General features: G+C 54.1%; 5 protein-coding genes across 5 annotated transcripts; all 5 read right to left on the bottom strand.

Annotated features, from left to right (window-relative positions):
* Positions 1-107: 107 nt before the first annotated feature.
* On the bottom strand, positions 108-4,176 carry SEPMUDRAFT_150601 (uncharacterized protein). The gene is made up of 4 exons (XM_016906281.1): positions 3,798-4,176; positions 3,696-3,743; positions 1,392-3,611; positions 108-1,333 (listed from the first exon to the last, which is right to left on the bottom strand). The coding sequence occupies exons 1-3, from the start codon at positions 4,014-4,016 to the stop codon at positions 3,258-3,260; spliced, it is 621 nt and encodes a 206-aa protein (XP_016758637.1). The 5' UTR covers positions 4,017-4,176; the 3' UTR covers positions 108-1,333; positions 1,392-3,257.
* SEPMUDRAFT_109817 (uncharacterized protein) lies at positions 1,010-1,556 on the bottom strand (the record flags this gene model as incomplete). The annotated part of the gene is made up of 2 exons (XM_016900808.1): positions 1,010-1,333; positions 1,392-1,556. 2 exons carry the CDS (start codon positions 1,554-1,556, stop codon positions 1,010-1,012), a joined length of 489 nt encoding a protein of 162 aa, XP_016758638.1.
* A 1,620-nt stretch (positions 4,177-5,796) lies between the features above and the next one.
* SEPMUDRAFT_69704 (PTPLA-domain-containing protein) lies at positions 5,797-6,560 on the bottom strand (the record flags this gene model as incomplete). Its single annotated transcript, XM_016909871.1, has 2 exons — positions 5,797-5,870; positions 5,987-6,560. 2 exons carry the CDS (start codon positions 6,558-6,560, stop codon positions 5,797-5,799), a joined length of 648 nt encoding a protein of 215 aa, XP_016758636.1.
* Positions 6,561-6,837: 277 nt separating this feature from the next.
* SEPMUDRAFT_150598 (glycoside hydrolase family 76 protein) lies at positions 6,838-8,930 on the bottom strand. Its single transcript, XM_016906280.1, has 6 exons — positions 8,604-8,930; positions 8,507-8,545; positions 8,408-8,443; positions 7,650-8,303; positions 7,320-7,396; positions 6,838-7,221 (listed from the first exon to the last, which is right to left on the bottom strand). Exons 1-6 carry the CDS (start codon positions 8,916-8,918, stop codon positions 6,984-6,986), a joined length of 1,359 nt encoding a protein of 452 aa, XP_016758635.1. The 5' UTR covers positions 8,919-8,930; the 3' UTR covers positions 6,838-6,983.
* A 2,415-nt stretch (positions 8,931-11,345) lies between these two features.
* Positions 11,346-14,421, bottom strand: SEPMUDRAFT_150597 (uncharacterized protein). Its single transcript, XM_016906279.1, has one exon. It carries the CDS (start codon positions 14,125-14,127, stop codon positions 11,449-11,451), a length of 2,679 nt encoding a protein of 892 aa, XP_016758634.1. The 5' UTR covers positions 14,128-14,421; the 3' UTR covers positions 11,346-11,448.
* Positions 14,422-14,439: the final 18 nt, after the last annotated feature.

Here is a 14,439-nt window from a genome sequence, read left to right as displayed (position 1 = left end):
ATCAGGTATATCAGGAACCTCCGTGCACATGTAAAAGTCAAGCTTCATGACGTATACAGTCATAGGTAAGTGCAGGTATGTAGTAGGAAGGTATTGCAAGGTCTGGTGCTTCAAAGTTCAAGTCAAGAACTACCTAATGTATACAGGGCAGGTATCGATGACGGGAGGTAAATAAAAAAAGATGTGTGATGAGGTATACATGTATCCCGTTCTATACCTAAACGGCAAAAAGCGGCATTTCACAAAACTCTAACGGCAAAACGTCGGTACAATGTGTAATAAAATATGAAGTGTGTGGATAGAGTCGTGTAGCTAGGAGAGTGGCCGGGCGTGTATCTCCTTGGGGATACACACACACATATATGTGACCTTTGTACGTTCTCATGCCCCGACACAGTACTGCAACGCCCGTGATGATGACATAGCAAGTACTGGAGAGGTCTGTGTCGACGCCGTATACCATCATCATCGTCGTCGCTGAGCTGCTGCTGCTGCAAGGAATCCCCCTCCCTTTCCCAAGCAGCCGAGAATTTGGGTAGTTGCACACATGTGCATATAGTGTAATTGGTTGGAATCATGAAAGGGGAGCGTCAGAAAGTGGTGCTATCGCTATTCTCATGGTTGACCCATCCGGCCCTGTGTGGCAGAAGAAGAGGCGCGCGAGACGAGCCCCTCATCAGATTCGCATAGTACCGTCGAGTCGAGACGAGAGCCATCGAAGAGGCTATGAGCGTATGGCATGTGTGTCCGCTCCTCACGGGAGAGGTTCGATGAAGTGGAATGTGACGGACGCTCCCTCGCTGCGCTGGCTGGGCCCGGGAGGCCAAAATGTGCTCCGAACTCTATTTCGATGTGGAAGGATCAACCGACAGCGTGGTAGCCTTTCTCTTTTCGCCTTCGTTGCGCCTGTGCGAGGAGATGAGGAGAGGGAACGCCAGCGGAAGATGTCAGTCCCAGCGACACACTGCTGCAGCGTAGGCGTCGGCCGTGGCTCCCGTCGCCCCCGGCATCATTGGGGAGCGTTCTGGTCGCTGCCTCCCCGCGCAGCACCTGCCGAGCGGAGCAGTAACAGGTCGGCCTCTTGTATGGCACGTAGCACTGCAAAGGGGTCGTCAGGATGAGCGCGAATCATTTGGAGGATGCGCGTCGCCTCTTCCTCCGTCCTCTCCGCCATGTATCCATACAGCTCCCTCATCCCTTCCAGTTGCTCCTGCATCTCCTCGTTCCTCCGTCTCGCCGCAACGAGCTTGGTGGTGTCGGGCTCTGCAACGTCGTAGCCACACTGAAGCTTGCGCTGCGTACAACGGCCACAGGATGGTCTCACGGCGTCGCACTGAAGAAGGAAAAAAATAAGCGGCATAAAAGCGCAACCAGACGCACTTCAGTCTTACCTTGACTTTCTTGTTCCGGCACTCCAGACATGCAGCTGCCACCTGCTCCCGTTTGGCTGTCTTGCCATCACGGCCTGAGCGCAAGGTGGTGCTCGAGCGAGATTGGGAGCCCGAGGAAGCCTCGGACGGAGTGATGGGCGGGTTAGGAGGTGAAGGGTCTGCCATGGCGTACACCAGAATCCACTTGCATTGCTTGCTTGCTCTGCTTGCCTTCGAGACTTTGCAGAGTCAGCGAGGAATGAATGCCAGGCGAGCGCGAGTATCACGTGTGCAGGCAGGCTCGCATAATGGTATGGCGCCTTCACCGACCTGGGTATGCACTGCCCGAGATAGACCAAGAGGTGGCCAGTAAGCTGCAGAATGAAGCAGGAGCACTTTTGCAGAAAGAAGCGGAGTCAAGTGTGTGTTCGTCCGCGGTCACGCCCGCCACGAGAGCTCGCTCGATTTGCACAACCTTTGTGCGGGCAGTCCAATGCTCCCAGGCAAATCGAGGCGGCCGTCTGCGTGACGTGTATGTACTCTTTTTCGTCACGAGAGCAGTAGTTGATGATTGTTACTGTTCGTAAATGTCCTGGCTGCCAGCAGCATCTTGGCACGACAACGTCTCGTACCCATAGGCTGCCCGAGTCGGCAGAATCTAGACCTGCACCGCACTGGCTGCTAAATACACGGTATTTGGGGACGGCGCGCGCTCGGCTACTGTTGGGTGCAGCTGGGAGCTTCGTTACATGGCTGGCACGCTAAGTTGGGCGAAGAAAAGTCAACGGTGCGGTCGGAGCATTATCATTCGCCTCGCCGCGCCGCGGTCATGGAGGTAGCAGCAGACAGAGCAGCAGCTGGAGCATCATTCATCACCATGGGATGGGACATGGCCATGCCACCATGGCCGATACCACCACCACCCGGCCATATGGCAGAACACGGCGGACATGTCCGGACCGCGCTGGCTGGGCTGGGCTGTGTGCGCGCTACGAGGTGCTGGCTGCAAGAATGGGCATGGCGGCGACGGAAGCGGGGGGGCATTGTTCAGAATATTATTTTATTCTCGTCCGTCCGCGTCGTCCACGATGCGATGACGCTTGCCGAGCGAAACTCTGTGCCCCGCACCAGACCGTGAGATCTTGCTTCGCAGCCCAGACAGAGCACGAGCTCGCATGGAAGGTCCAGTCTGCTTTTCGTGTCCTTGCCAGCTCTGCTTCCTGTGCAGTCAGGTATATCCTCCTCCGCTTCATCTTCCTGCCCGCACTGCACCCCCGCGTGTGCCGACGACGACTGGTGGGCGCGGCTTCGGTGGGCGATGGCCGCGGTGCTGCTGGTGGTGATGGCTGCCCGCTGCCGTCAGAGGGCTGTGATTGGCGCGGACCGGGATCCTGCCCATGGCTTCCAATGCTGGCCAGATTTCCCCGAACCAGCACCCTCCAGAGGGAAGATGGATCATGGGCACTCGGAGTGATGGCATCCTTGCAAACGTAGACAGAGCGTGTGGCAAACCATCGTCCCACTGCGACGCAGCGCGCGCGGACGGACACGCGGGACCTAGGTCCGGTGGGCGCGAAATGCAGTGTGTGAAGTCCGCCTGGCTCTCCGCCCAGCGCTGCCAGAAATCATGTCCTGTTGTGGTCGACAAGGCACTCACTTCCAGACTCTTTCAGACTGACGGCTCCGAAGCAGGCGTCGTGCGCGGGGATAGTCCTCTCCTTGTAGGCTCCTCCATGCGACCAAAGTGGCGCCCATGGCGAACAGCAAGTCCAGCCTGATAGACCCGAGACCGTCGATATGGTGGTTCTGATCAAGCGAGCGACGGGTGTGTGCGGAATGGTCAGGTCGAAACCATTCTTCACTGGTCCCGTCTCCATCGATGTCCAGCTATGCAGACGCGCGTTCCTGATGGTCGGGGTACTGGTTCGGCTGGACCAGCAACGGATCGTAGGCGGGCTCATTCGACAGCCACGTTCCCAGCACTTGCTCCATCTGATCGGGCTTCATCTGGTCCGGGTCGCTCGCGCTCAGGGCCTTTGCGCCAACGATTTGCAAGACTTCATCCAGGCTTTCGCCAATGCGGAGTCGCGCCAGTGCCTCGGTGGCTACCTTGTCGGAGCCGTGGCGGAGTATGTGCACCATCGCGTTGACTCGGTCGAGCCGGGCGCCTTGTTCCGCGAGCTTGAGCTGGAGGTGTTGGGTCTTGGTGATGCCCTCTTCTGGCACATCCCACGAGCAGAGCTGCGAAAGACGACGTGGTCAGCTGCCGCCCCGCTTTCTTGTTCTTCTGCTTCTTCTTCGTACTGCTGCCGCTACTGTACTTACCAGACTGCGCGCGTTGCATCGTGAGCACACTGGATGAGTGCCCGAACACTGGAGATGAGTGGGATCAGCGGCGATTTGGCTTCACGAGAGGGCTGACCATACTTTGACCTTGTCGGTGCGACAGTGTAGGCAGGCGTGGCGAACCTGCACGCGTCGCTTGGGCACGCCTTGCTGATGAGAGGAAGTCTTCTTCACAATACCGCTCGGACGTCGGCTGAGATGGTCTGCCTGGCTCGGATTGGAAGGAGTGGCTAGGCCAGGAGAGGGTCGCGTGCTGCCCTGGGCCACATTGCTCTTCTTCGGGCGAGCCTTCGGTGGCATCGTGGGGTTCCGCTGGTGCTCTGGAGTAGTCAGCAGTGCTGTGTGTAGGCGAGGCGGTTCAGAATCACGGCGAGGTGCAGCGCTCAGCCTGCCTGGATTGTAATATAAGGTTAGCAGCACGTAGTAGTAGCAATCTGGACGAGAAAGTGAGGAGAAATGCTCGGGGCATGCTCCGAATGATGAATGCCTTGCTAGACACTGTGGCCAACGCCAAGATGGCAGGGTCTAGGTGATTGTCTCCGCCAGGTCAACACTTCGTCCAGCCAGGCGGTAATGGCTGGTGCACCAGTTTCTGGCTGCGGCGGCCATTGCGATCCATCCGTTTCCTCGCCAATTCGGCATACATTGCAACATTGTTATTGTTGGGAGGTATCTTCTCTCCATGCAGAGGGAGACAGCGCTCCAAAATCTGCTGAACGACTCTGCTTCACCATCGGGAAAGCCTTCGGGATCTCCAGTAGTTCTCGTGCATCGCCGATGGTATCGACTGAATCTGTATGCACAAACAACCCGCCCCTCTCTCCCTGCGACTGATCTCCATACCGGCACATCTGGGCGCATGACTCGTACAGACAGCTATTCACAACAACAACCACATTCTCTTGGATCACACTGCAATGCGACTCTTCACGGAGTGTGCATAGCATAAATTCGCCCTCTGCAGACACGTGTCTGCGCAGCCCAAATCTCTGGTGCAGCAGCAGTCTCTTCTGTGCACGCGATCATATCCTAGAGCGCGTCGCGAAATCATGCACACTACCTTCATACAGAGAACATGCCTACAGCGCAATTACAGTCGTCTTCACTACTACTGCTGTCTTTTCGACATAGCATGAATTAAATTCACTTCGGAGGGTAACCTCCGGGGCAGGCGTGGTCGGCCCGTTGCTTGTGGAGATTTGTGATTTTGCAGGGAAGGGAGACGTGGACTACCGTTGACATAGGCGCGCTCAATCTGTGGTCCTGTGTGGTAATAATCATAGGTACCTTATTCATCAATCCTGCTTGATGGATGGATGAATGAAATGGGCTCGACGCGAGGCCTTGCGAACCTTGCGAGCTGGTGTCCGGACTGCGCTCCGGTGGAAAATCATCTTTTCTCTTATCATCACCGGGGAACATGATGGGATTTCACACAGCGACAGTGCCCTCGAGAGAGTTGTTCTGTTTATGCCGCTCTAGACGCCAGCAGCCACTAAGAGAGAGAGAGAGAGAGAGACAGAGAGACATCATGAGAGGCCCAGAGCAAGTTTACGGATCTACGCGAGGTGCATGCAACCCGTCTGACGAACTTGTCAGATATGCACGATATACCATGCTGGACTCCTTCGAATCCATTCGCAAGGGCGGGACGACGATTCCACAATTACACAAGCGCTGACCGGCTTCTGTTTCCGAATCATGCGCCCATCAAAATGCATACCATATCCTTTCTTCCGCCAAGCTACGACAAGTGCTATCGGGTTGGAGGGGGGAAAAAAGGGGGGTCGGTACTACTGTCCAAACAGGAAAATAAAAAGATCAATGTTTTGATCTCGATCGGATCCCTCGACTCGAGATTCGTTGGCCACTAATAATGCGCAAGTATGTCGTGTGTTTTGCTTGAGACTTGCTATGCCAAATGAAGCTGCAGTCAGGACTTCCCGCCCCACAGCTCCACTATTGTACTGCTTCTGTCGCAACACTATGAGTAGAGCCTTTCACTCTGCCGAAGACTGAACAACAATCATCAAGTCAGATATGGTCATGTAATAGTCCAGGGAGCCGCTCCGCCTCTCTCTCATTTCTGTTCTAATTTCGACAAAGTCTTCTTCCTCTGCTTCACCATGTACGTAAACATCATGTACGCCCCTACTCTACCAGTCAGTACCCCCCGGTCCAAGAAAAAAGAAATATCGCATTAAAAAAAAAGAAAAAAGAAAAAAAAAAAAAAAAAAGAAAAGAAAAGGAAAGAAAAACAATACACATACCAGGTCCATACAACCCCAACAAAAACCAAAACACCCACCCCAACACCCAACTCACCTCCCCCGCCGGCCTCACCGCCCGAAACATCAACCACCACTCCGCGCCAATCCCCACCGGGTACAAGACATAAAACATGGAATACCGCACCCACACCAACCCCCGCGGAGCTCTCCCCCACAAATGCAACGTCAAAAACACATATCGTATCGCATCCGCTGCACTCCACGCCAGCAACAGCGCCGGAAACGCAAATGAAGCTTCAGAAGTTGTTTCGGGATATGTATACCAGATGAGCCAGACTTGAATTACTCGTGTGGCGATTTGCGTGAAGGTGCTGAAGAGGGGGGCGGGGATCAGGCGTGTGAGGGAGTGGAGGATGTCGAGGAGGGAGAGGGTTTGGATCCAGCGGGTGCGGGGTGAGAGGGTTTGGAAGATGGTGGGGGAGGAGGAAGAAGAAGAAGAAGTCGATAGGATGGTGGAGGAGAGGGTCGAGAGGAAAATCCAGGTCCAGAGGGAGGCGAAGGTGAGGTTGTAGATTGTGAGGTAGGTTTTTCGAGGGTTGATTGAGCTTGCCATGGTTTTCTTTTTTCTTTTTCCTTTTTTCTTTTTTTTTTCTTTCTTTCGAGTGTATACCGTCTGAGATGTCTTGTTATCAGTGGTCCATCAAGTCTAATCTAGGAAATTCAGGTAGTTGTTGTTTTGTGGATTTCCTTTCTTTTTCCCCAAAAAACTTCCAAGAGAACCCAATGTACAGCCGTAACATGTAGCTCTCGGATTTCGAGGTCAAAAGAGGTACTTGATCCGGCCACCGGATTTTTAGCCCCGGGAGAGACCATAGCGGACCGGTTTGTGGAAAATAGTGGATTACCTACCTACTTGGTCTCTAAGGGGCACAAAATAACAACATCAACATCAACATCGACTGTATCCGCAATATACTTACTACCGGCTCCTTTTGCAAACTTCATTTTCTTTGAAAACAAAAGAGCATTTATGCATCTAAATCAGCATCCAATAAAAGCAGCCCACGAAACCGCCCACGACAGTAGCAGTCAAAATGCCAGCACCGACTCGATCTGCTGTGGTAATAGCGTTGGGAACAACCTCGATATCCCATTGCCCTCCCGTGCCAGCACCAGGATCGCCCGTAGATGTTGCTCCTGTGCCATTTCCCAACGGACCTGGCACGGTGTCAATCATCGTCGACTGAATTACTTCAAGAGCACTCATTTGCTGTCTAGATATGAGGGGGACATAATGTTAGCGACCATTTTGTCTGAAATGACTGACGAAACGCTGTGGGTTCACTTTCAAGTTCCTTCTTGACTTACTTACCCTACACCGAATGCTCCGTCCCATTCTCCTGACAGCCAGTCGGTGCCGCAGGTTTGTCCGTCGTCGCCTCCTGTGCACTATGTACGACATGTATGGTCAGCGTGTGATGATGTATGCCTGCAAGTCGTGATGCAGGTACCATGGCCTCGAGGGTGAGGTTCTTCGCCTGCGAGCGGAGAGTGAGTGTATTGTGCACATGATGTTCCCGTCCTCCTTTTACGTGCCAGACGAGCTAGCTGAACGAGTACGCGAGTCGCATGTTGCGTCCTCGTATTGATCTCATCCTCATCCTCCTCCTCCCCCTTTCACAGGTGAACCAGACAGACTTACCGATCTCGCTGCCGCTAACGCAGAAGCTCTGATAAGAGGCATAATAGTTTCATGAGTCCATGGCGCGACTTTGACCGAAGCTGCCATCCACCGGGCAAGGTATGCTTTGAACGTCTGTTGATCAATGTTACAATTGGCGCCACTCTCACACGCAACCTCTGTCATGGTCTGATTCTGGAAGAAGATGGACACGATTCCTGTGAGAAGTCCTCGGGTACGGGTCTGCCACTTGGCTCGAGTATCGCCTTCAGTAGCATTGTACATCACGGCCGCACCGTACAGGAATACGCCCGCGTTGTACGACCACTGTAGATGGCTGACTTTGGTGCAATCGATCGTATCGTCGGAGCCATCGAAGACGTAGGATTGGTTGTCGATCAGGCCCACAGGTCCGGCCACCCAGTCCCATGTCTTTTCCGCCCAGTCGAGGTAGCTTGAATTGCCAGTGTAGAGTCCCAAGCGTGCTGCCATGTTAAAGAAACAGCCGTTGGAGATGGAGTTCTTATAGTTGTACCCGTTGTTCAGAGGAGATATCTGCCATTTCAGGCCTCCAGCACAACTGGCAGTATCCCAGCGCGGAGCTTGTGAGTTGAAAACACCTTGTGCAAGTGCAAGCCATTGCGGCTGTCCGGCTGGAGGGTTCGGAAAGTTGACCTGCGCAAGATCAGCAGCACTCGTATGTTCCGCGAACAGAACAGGTACTGATTCGCCCCAAGCCAGACCCTTCCTCACGGTGAGCCAATGTTCGGGCAACTTACCTCTGCCGCTGTCAACGCAGCAATACCCCAGAAAGCCTGTGATCCATAGCATTAGTCGATGCCAGTGCAAGGCGATGCTCTGCAATGACATGGACATACCTGGTCATCATTTCCAAGAGATTTGCTCTGGTTTGGAGGCTATGGACTGAAGGTCAGTGCCACCATCACTCTCTTTCTACCAATTGCTCTCTCATACCATGTAATTATCGTCCGGGCCGATCTGAAACTGCATTGCCTTCATTGTTCTGTCGTTATAGGTGTCATCGCCGGTGTAGTACCAGTAATCTATGATGGCTCCAAACATCGCACCTGCTTCCCACCAGTAGTACGGGCCTGGCAGAAGGCCTGGTATACCACCAACCATCGTGTCACCAGTGTACCACTTCATCATTCCTTGCGCGGCTGACTTGGCGGCATTTTTGATCGAGTTCGGGTCGTTCAAATCGAGCTCCAGTGTAGTTGCGAGGTGTGCCGCAAGTGGTACACATAGCATAATTTCGAATATATTCATCTCGTGTCTGCTCGGTTGGCCTTGGTGTTCAATAGAAGCTCGTGGACCTGTCGAGTACCGTCAGCAGCCACGAAACCAGCGGATTGAATTTGCATGTCGCGGAGCGAAAGCTGCATATTCGTTGGAGACCATTCGGCTCCACCAGCGTACCCTCACGTTGCAGCCGCTCCCACTCCGGAGAGGCGCAGCGAGCTGTTCGTAGGATTAAGGATGCTCTTGGCGCCCTGGGTGCCATTTCAAGCTCAAGCCCATTGGCTTTGATTCTGAACACCTCGTGTCTGGCAGAGATCCATGTCTATAGAGTAAAGCCTGCGAGCCAACGGGTCATTGGGCTAGCGTGATCATTCAAGGGATTTCAGTCTGAGTGAACATGGTGTCCGTAGCACTCATCTCACAAAGGCTTGGGCTCTACCAGGACTAGCGTGTCGCGTATACAGTGGCCGAGGTAGCGATATCATCCTGAAGTCCAGCATCCTGCAGTGGTGATGTGTTGTGCTGTCACAGCTAAAAGCTGTTTACGCTTCCTTCCAAGAATCTAGCGCTGGAAAGATGGGCACCCCATGCGGAGCATAGCATGAAAAGCTAGCTCCAGGGACGGTCATTCACATACTTGACCACTGCCTGGCCGCGGAATCAGCACTTCTTCTCTACATTAGTATTCGTCGCCAGATCATGCTGCTCTCTGCAGCCTTTCTGGCCTACGTCGCATCGACTCTGGCGGCAGATCAGAGTCCTCCTGTCGCGTTCGCACTCACACAACAGTATCGGCCTGATACCAGATGGCGGTCTTGTAATTCTACGGGAGATGCGCGAGCGAATTGTGGCTTCTGTTACGGATCTGGCGACACTTTTTTGGGCTGGAATTGCAATTGCGATAAGTTTGTGAGTTTTGTCAATGGGCGTAGTCGTATCGGATAGCACTGATGCTCTGGCTAGTGCACTGGAACTCCCAACAGGTGCTATTACATCCTGGATTCTGATCCGAATGCCTTCGCTGCGGTGACTTGCCAGCCACGTCATGTTACTTGACAATTTGCTTCGCAAGAAATACGGAGTAGTCTGAGAAGCCTCCTCATCACCAGATGAATACCTAAATCAGTAGCTCCTCTCGACTGGCACACATCGTGCCGAACTACGGATCGCACGTCTCGAATGACGGCTCAAGTGCTGTTTTCACCGTGGAGGTGCAGCATTTCGATTCTGATACTTGTACCAGACCAGAGGGAGGATTCACGCGTCGCTGCTAATGATTTTGGCCTTGTCCATGAGAAAAACGCATTCGAGGATGCAGGTCTGAGGTATGGTCGCCGCACCAAAGTTGCAGCGCATGATGTTATCGACTGGAATCGCGACGGCAGAAGGGAAAGATGCCTTCTTCGCGCATAAACTTTGCTTGGCGGGCACAAGGTGAAGGGATAACCTAAGAATGAGATTTATGCACGACCACACCGAAAGATCAAAAAAATTGTCATGATGGCGGCAGTACCTCCTAGTAGCAATGCCATGAATGGATGCACATTCGCTGATATTGTAGTTAATTTAAAGACATCCAGCGCATCATACTCTTCTCGCTCGCTCGCTCGCTCGCTCTCTCGGCACCCGTCTTTGCTCAATGTCAAATTACTCACGTACTACCGCTGGCCTGGAATGTACAGCTCTAACGAGGGCAAGAGAGCCCCAACGACAATTGTCAAAGCAAGACGACCGCGAATCGGGGTACATACCCGGTCGAGATGTCGATGCAACCACAGCGTTCTTAAATTGGGGGACCTCCTCAGTATGAAGGGGCCGAATACAGATTCTACTCTCCCTTCCACAGCAGGAAAACTCGAATCTACAAAAAATCCAAATTAGCCACTTTTCTCACCATCCTCTCCACCTCGCGATGTATATGAGGTATCGCAGCAAAATAGGTAGCGAACAAGGGGATATGTAATCAGAAACAGCCTCTATGGGTTTACAGCATCATGCCGTAGCATTTTGAGTGAGCTGGGTAGCAAATAGTGCTCTCATCATGGTATGTATCCAGCCAGGTACATGTAGGTACATGTATGTATAAAAGGGCAGAGCTTACCAAGAGTAATCGAGATTCGGACCAACTTAGGTACCTACATGTACCTACAGCTGAGTAGTTTGCAGGTGGAATGCACATACTCATTCGATGGGCTGTATTGGTACACATAGGCGGGACTGTTGCGGATGATGGAGAGAGTGAGAAAGAGAGAGAGTGAAAGTGGATGGAACGCACATCGAACAAATTCTGATTTTTGCATGGGCGGGAGTGTCCGCGCGGGCCGCACAAAAATCTCCACGCGATATTACTCGCATTAGAGTGATTAGGGACGAGGGTTGTTATCAGATCGCATATCTAGTGGTGACACTGTGACAGCAATAGCATCGATTTTGAACAGCCTGCCGTCTTTTTTCAGCCTCCTCGTCCTCTCCGCCCGCGAAGGCCCTGCGCAATGCGAATCTGATTCGCCAGCTCCCACCCATTTTCTTCCTCGCGACGCAGGTGCAACGAGCCTTCCTAAGACTGTAGACCGCCTCTGCCACCTCTGCCACCCCTCCCGCCTCTAGCCCTCCCAGGTCGAGGTCGGCACTCTCGACAAAACCAACTCTCGTCCGGAGAGGGAGCTTCTCGCAATCCTGTGCATCCCAGATGAAACCATTCCTTCGGACAATTATCATTGTCGCAAGCCACCATTTCGCCATATGAACCACGATTACAATAGCAGTACTTCTGCTCGTTGGGGTCATCAGGATCATGTTCGCTGTCATCATTCTCATTCTCATTATCGGCTTCGGGGGCTGCTGCATCTTCTTCGGGCTCTTCCGGTTCGGCTTGAGTTTCTTCTTCATCTTCACTGACGTCCTCTTCCAATGCAGGAGGCTCATCCGCATGAGGCTGCGCTGCAGAGTAGCCATTCTCGCTGCGGGCAGTGTGGTCATTACGACCTGAAGATCTTGTAGATTGCCTAGTGCTAACTGGAGGGGGTGAAGCAGCAGGAGAACTCTCACGAGACTCTTCCATGGGGGCTGGCGAGCTCTGAAGTTGCGGAGAGTTGATGGTATTACGTCGTGAGACGGGCCTTCGTGTCGTCGATCGTCGGGTATGTCGTTTGGCTTCGGCGTCGGCCTCGTCTTCCACATTGCCATTCTCATCCACTTTCTCCTCGCGTGCAGAGCTGTCCTCCTCCTCGTCATCCCCTTTCTCGTCGTCATCGTCCAGTTGGTGTCGATCGAGGTTCGGCGATTTATTAAATGGCGCAAGCTGTTTCACAAGATGACTGTTACTAGCGTTCCTTCTGTGCTTGGAAGTGCTTGCCCCTGGCATCTGCGCTTCCGAGGAGCTGGAGTCTCCATCTCCACTCTCTCCTGTTCGGGGTCGTCGTGAACTTCGGATTCGTGCAATCGCAGCGGATCCAACTGTCGCAGATGCTGGGAAGGAGTCGGTCTTGGGTGTACCCACTTTGGAGCCTCGCCCGCCATTCTTGCCCTTCTCACTACCAGCGCGCGACGTCGCCGGCCGCCCTCGCTCGGTACCACTGCCGGTATCCACATTGTCAGCATCTTCACGCTTGAGCTTTTGGCTAACCTCGCGAGCAACACGTGTCTGCAAGCCTTGCTCGTCGCCTGTATTGTCATCATGTTCTTCTGTTGTCTCCTGGACCTTTTTCCGTCCATTCGTCTTTTCGGCCATGCCATTCCCGTTCGTCTTGCCTCCTGCCGATCCAGGCCGGCTGGCGGCGCTGTCTTCGTCCTGTAATCGCTCGTGTCGCAAGTTCGTCGCGATGCTGTTCTGTCGAAGTCGTGAGCTTTGCGTTCGGGGGCCGGGAGGAGCTTCTATGAACGCAGGATTAAAAGAGGAAGCCAGTGGACTGCTGGCCAACATGGGGCTGTTCTGCGCGGAATTCACAGCCGTCTTCTTGGCCTTCGTGGGAGCAGGCTTCGTCTTTGCGACTTTGGCCTTGGGAACTGTAAGATCGTTCGCTGGCGTACTTCGTGGCGTATCCTTGCCCTTGGCATTCTTTTGCGTCGACGCTTGCCGCTCCATGGCGGGTGCCTTTTCTGCGTTCTTGCGCCTCTTGACCGGCGCTGGCTCGCCGTTGGTCGAAATGCCCAAGCCCGTAGCATTCGCGGCGGCAGCCGCTACTTTTCCTTTGCCGACCTTGGGAGCTTTTCGTGGCTTCACTGTATCGTCAAAATCCGAGTCGCCTACGGGCTCTGGCGCTCGTTTGCCCTTTCCCTTTCCCCTGCCAGCGCTCGCTGCTTCTCTCTGCGCGTCGTTTCTCGCATTCGCAATATCGACTTCATGCATCGCTGCCGCCGCCGCCGCCAGGTTATTGGTCGCAGCCACGTCTCGAGGTCTGTTCGCGCCTGCCGCTGCCGCTTTCGTCTTCTGTCGATTCTCACTATATGCCCAATGCGTCGTGCTACCCAAGCGCGCCTCTTCACTGATTTCGCCTTCCACATGGGGCATCACCGAGTCGATGCGCTTGTTCTGCAGGCTCAGAACGCGATTGGCCTCGTTGAGTACCACAATTTTCTCGTCTAGGTTACTGAGCATGCCGTGAGCCAGCATTCGAAGTTCTTGGTATTGGTGTCGTCGTCGAAGCTCTTCTTCGCCGGCAGGTACATCGGTGCCATCCAGTGATCCTGCCATGGAAGACTGCGCGCTGTGTCGACCTCCTACTCCATTGACCAGACTCACAGCTGCACTGTCCGTGGTGCTGTTATTGGCAGTCAAGCTGAGCAGTCCCGGCGCCGTCGCAGCTGGAGCTCCCGTACTCGCGGCCTGTTTGCGCGCGGGCACTGGCTGTAACATGAGAGTGTCGATCAGGTCTCCCAACTGGTCGGTGGGGTTGTATATCTTGGCTTCCACCTCTTTCATGAGCGTAAAGTGCTTCATGACCTCTTTCGGCAGCGCGGTGACGGCGTCAGTGAAGAAGGTCAATGCTGGGAAGAAGCCCGTCGGCTGCGTGGACTGGTCAGCCATGTTCGCGTCGTTGTCAACACCGGCGCTCATGGAGCCGAATGGCCGGGCGTAGTAGTTGGCGGGTCGTGTCGTGTTGGTCCGAATTGCTCTGCCGCTGGCCGTGGTGCGTGGAGGTGCGCCATTGTGGCTCGGGTGGGCATGGTGCGGATTGTTGTAGTGGGCGTCTGTCGCAGTCGATGACTTGCGCAACTGCGACATGGGCGGCGCCATGGTGGGGAGGGGGAGACTGCGCACGCAGTGCAGTGTATGCGGAAGCGTCAAGGATAAAGAAGCCGAAGAGGAGGAGGAGGAGGAGCAGAGAAGACGGAAGGCAAGAAGAAGAAGAAGCAGAAGCAGAAGAGCTAAGGTAGCTCTCCTCACACGCCGGCGAACGCGCGCGCGAAAGTCGAGTCGTGTGGCCGATGGATGGAGAGAAAGTACCTTAACCTAGTCGGCAAGGTAAGGTAGCTACGCCAGGCCAGGCCACGTGCGACGATCGTCAATGGAGCGCCATGTCTGCTCGGGGGAAGCACGCGTGTTGTG

Source organism: Sphaerulina musiva (assembly GCF_000320565.1).
Source record: "Sphaerulina musiva SO2202 unplaced genomic scaffold SEPMUscaffold_8, whole genome shotgun sequence".
Classification (NCBI taxonomy): Eukaryota; Fungi; Ascomycota; class Dothideomycetes; order Mycosphaerellales; family Mycosphaerellaceae; genus Sphaerulina; species Sphaerulina musiva.
Note: the sequence above shows the minus strand (reverse complement) of the source record. Positions and strands in the feature narration are given on the sequence as shown.

Coding starts and splice junctions, on each gene's coding strand:
- SEPMUDRAFT_150601 (XM_016906281.1), bottom strand. CDS start 4,016: ATGCCACCGAAGGCTCGCCCGAAGAAGAGCAATGTGGCCCAGGGCAGC. Junction 3,744..3,797: donor GTCGCACCGACAAGGTCAAA/GTATGGTCAGCC, acceptor ACTCATCTCCAG/TGTTCGGGCACTCATCCAGT. Junction 3,612..3,695: donor GATGCAACGCGCGCAGTCTG/GTAAGTACAGTA, acceptor CGTCTTTCGCAG/CTCTGCTCGTGGGATGTGCC.
- SEPMUDRAFT_150598 (XM_016906280.1), bottom strand. CDS start 8,918: ATGAATATATTCGAAATTATGCTATGTGTACCACTTGCGGCACACCTC. Junction 8,546..8,603: donor GCCCGGACGATAATTACATG/GTATGAGAGAGC, acceptor TTCAGTCCATAG/CCTCCAAACCAGAGCAAATC. Junction 8,444..8,506: donor CTCTTGGAAATGATGACCAG/GTATGTCCATGT, acceptor TATGGATCACAG/GCTTTCTGGGGTATTGCTGC.
- SEPMUDRAFT_150597 (XM_016906279.1), bottom strand. CDS start 14,127: ATGGCGCCGCCCATGTCGCAGTTGCGCAAGTCATCGACTGCGACAGAC.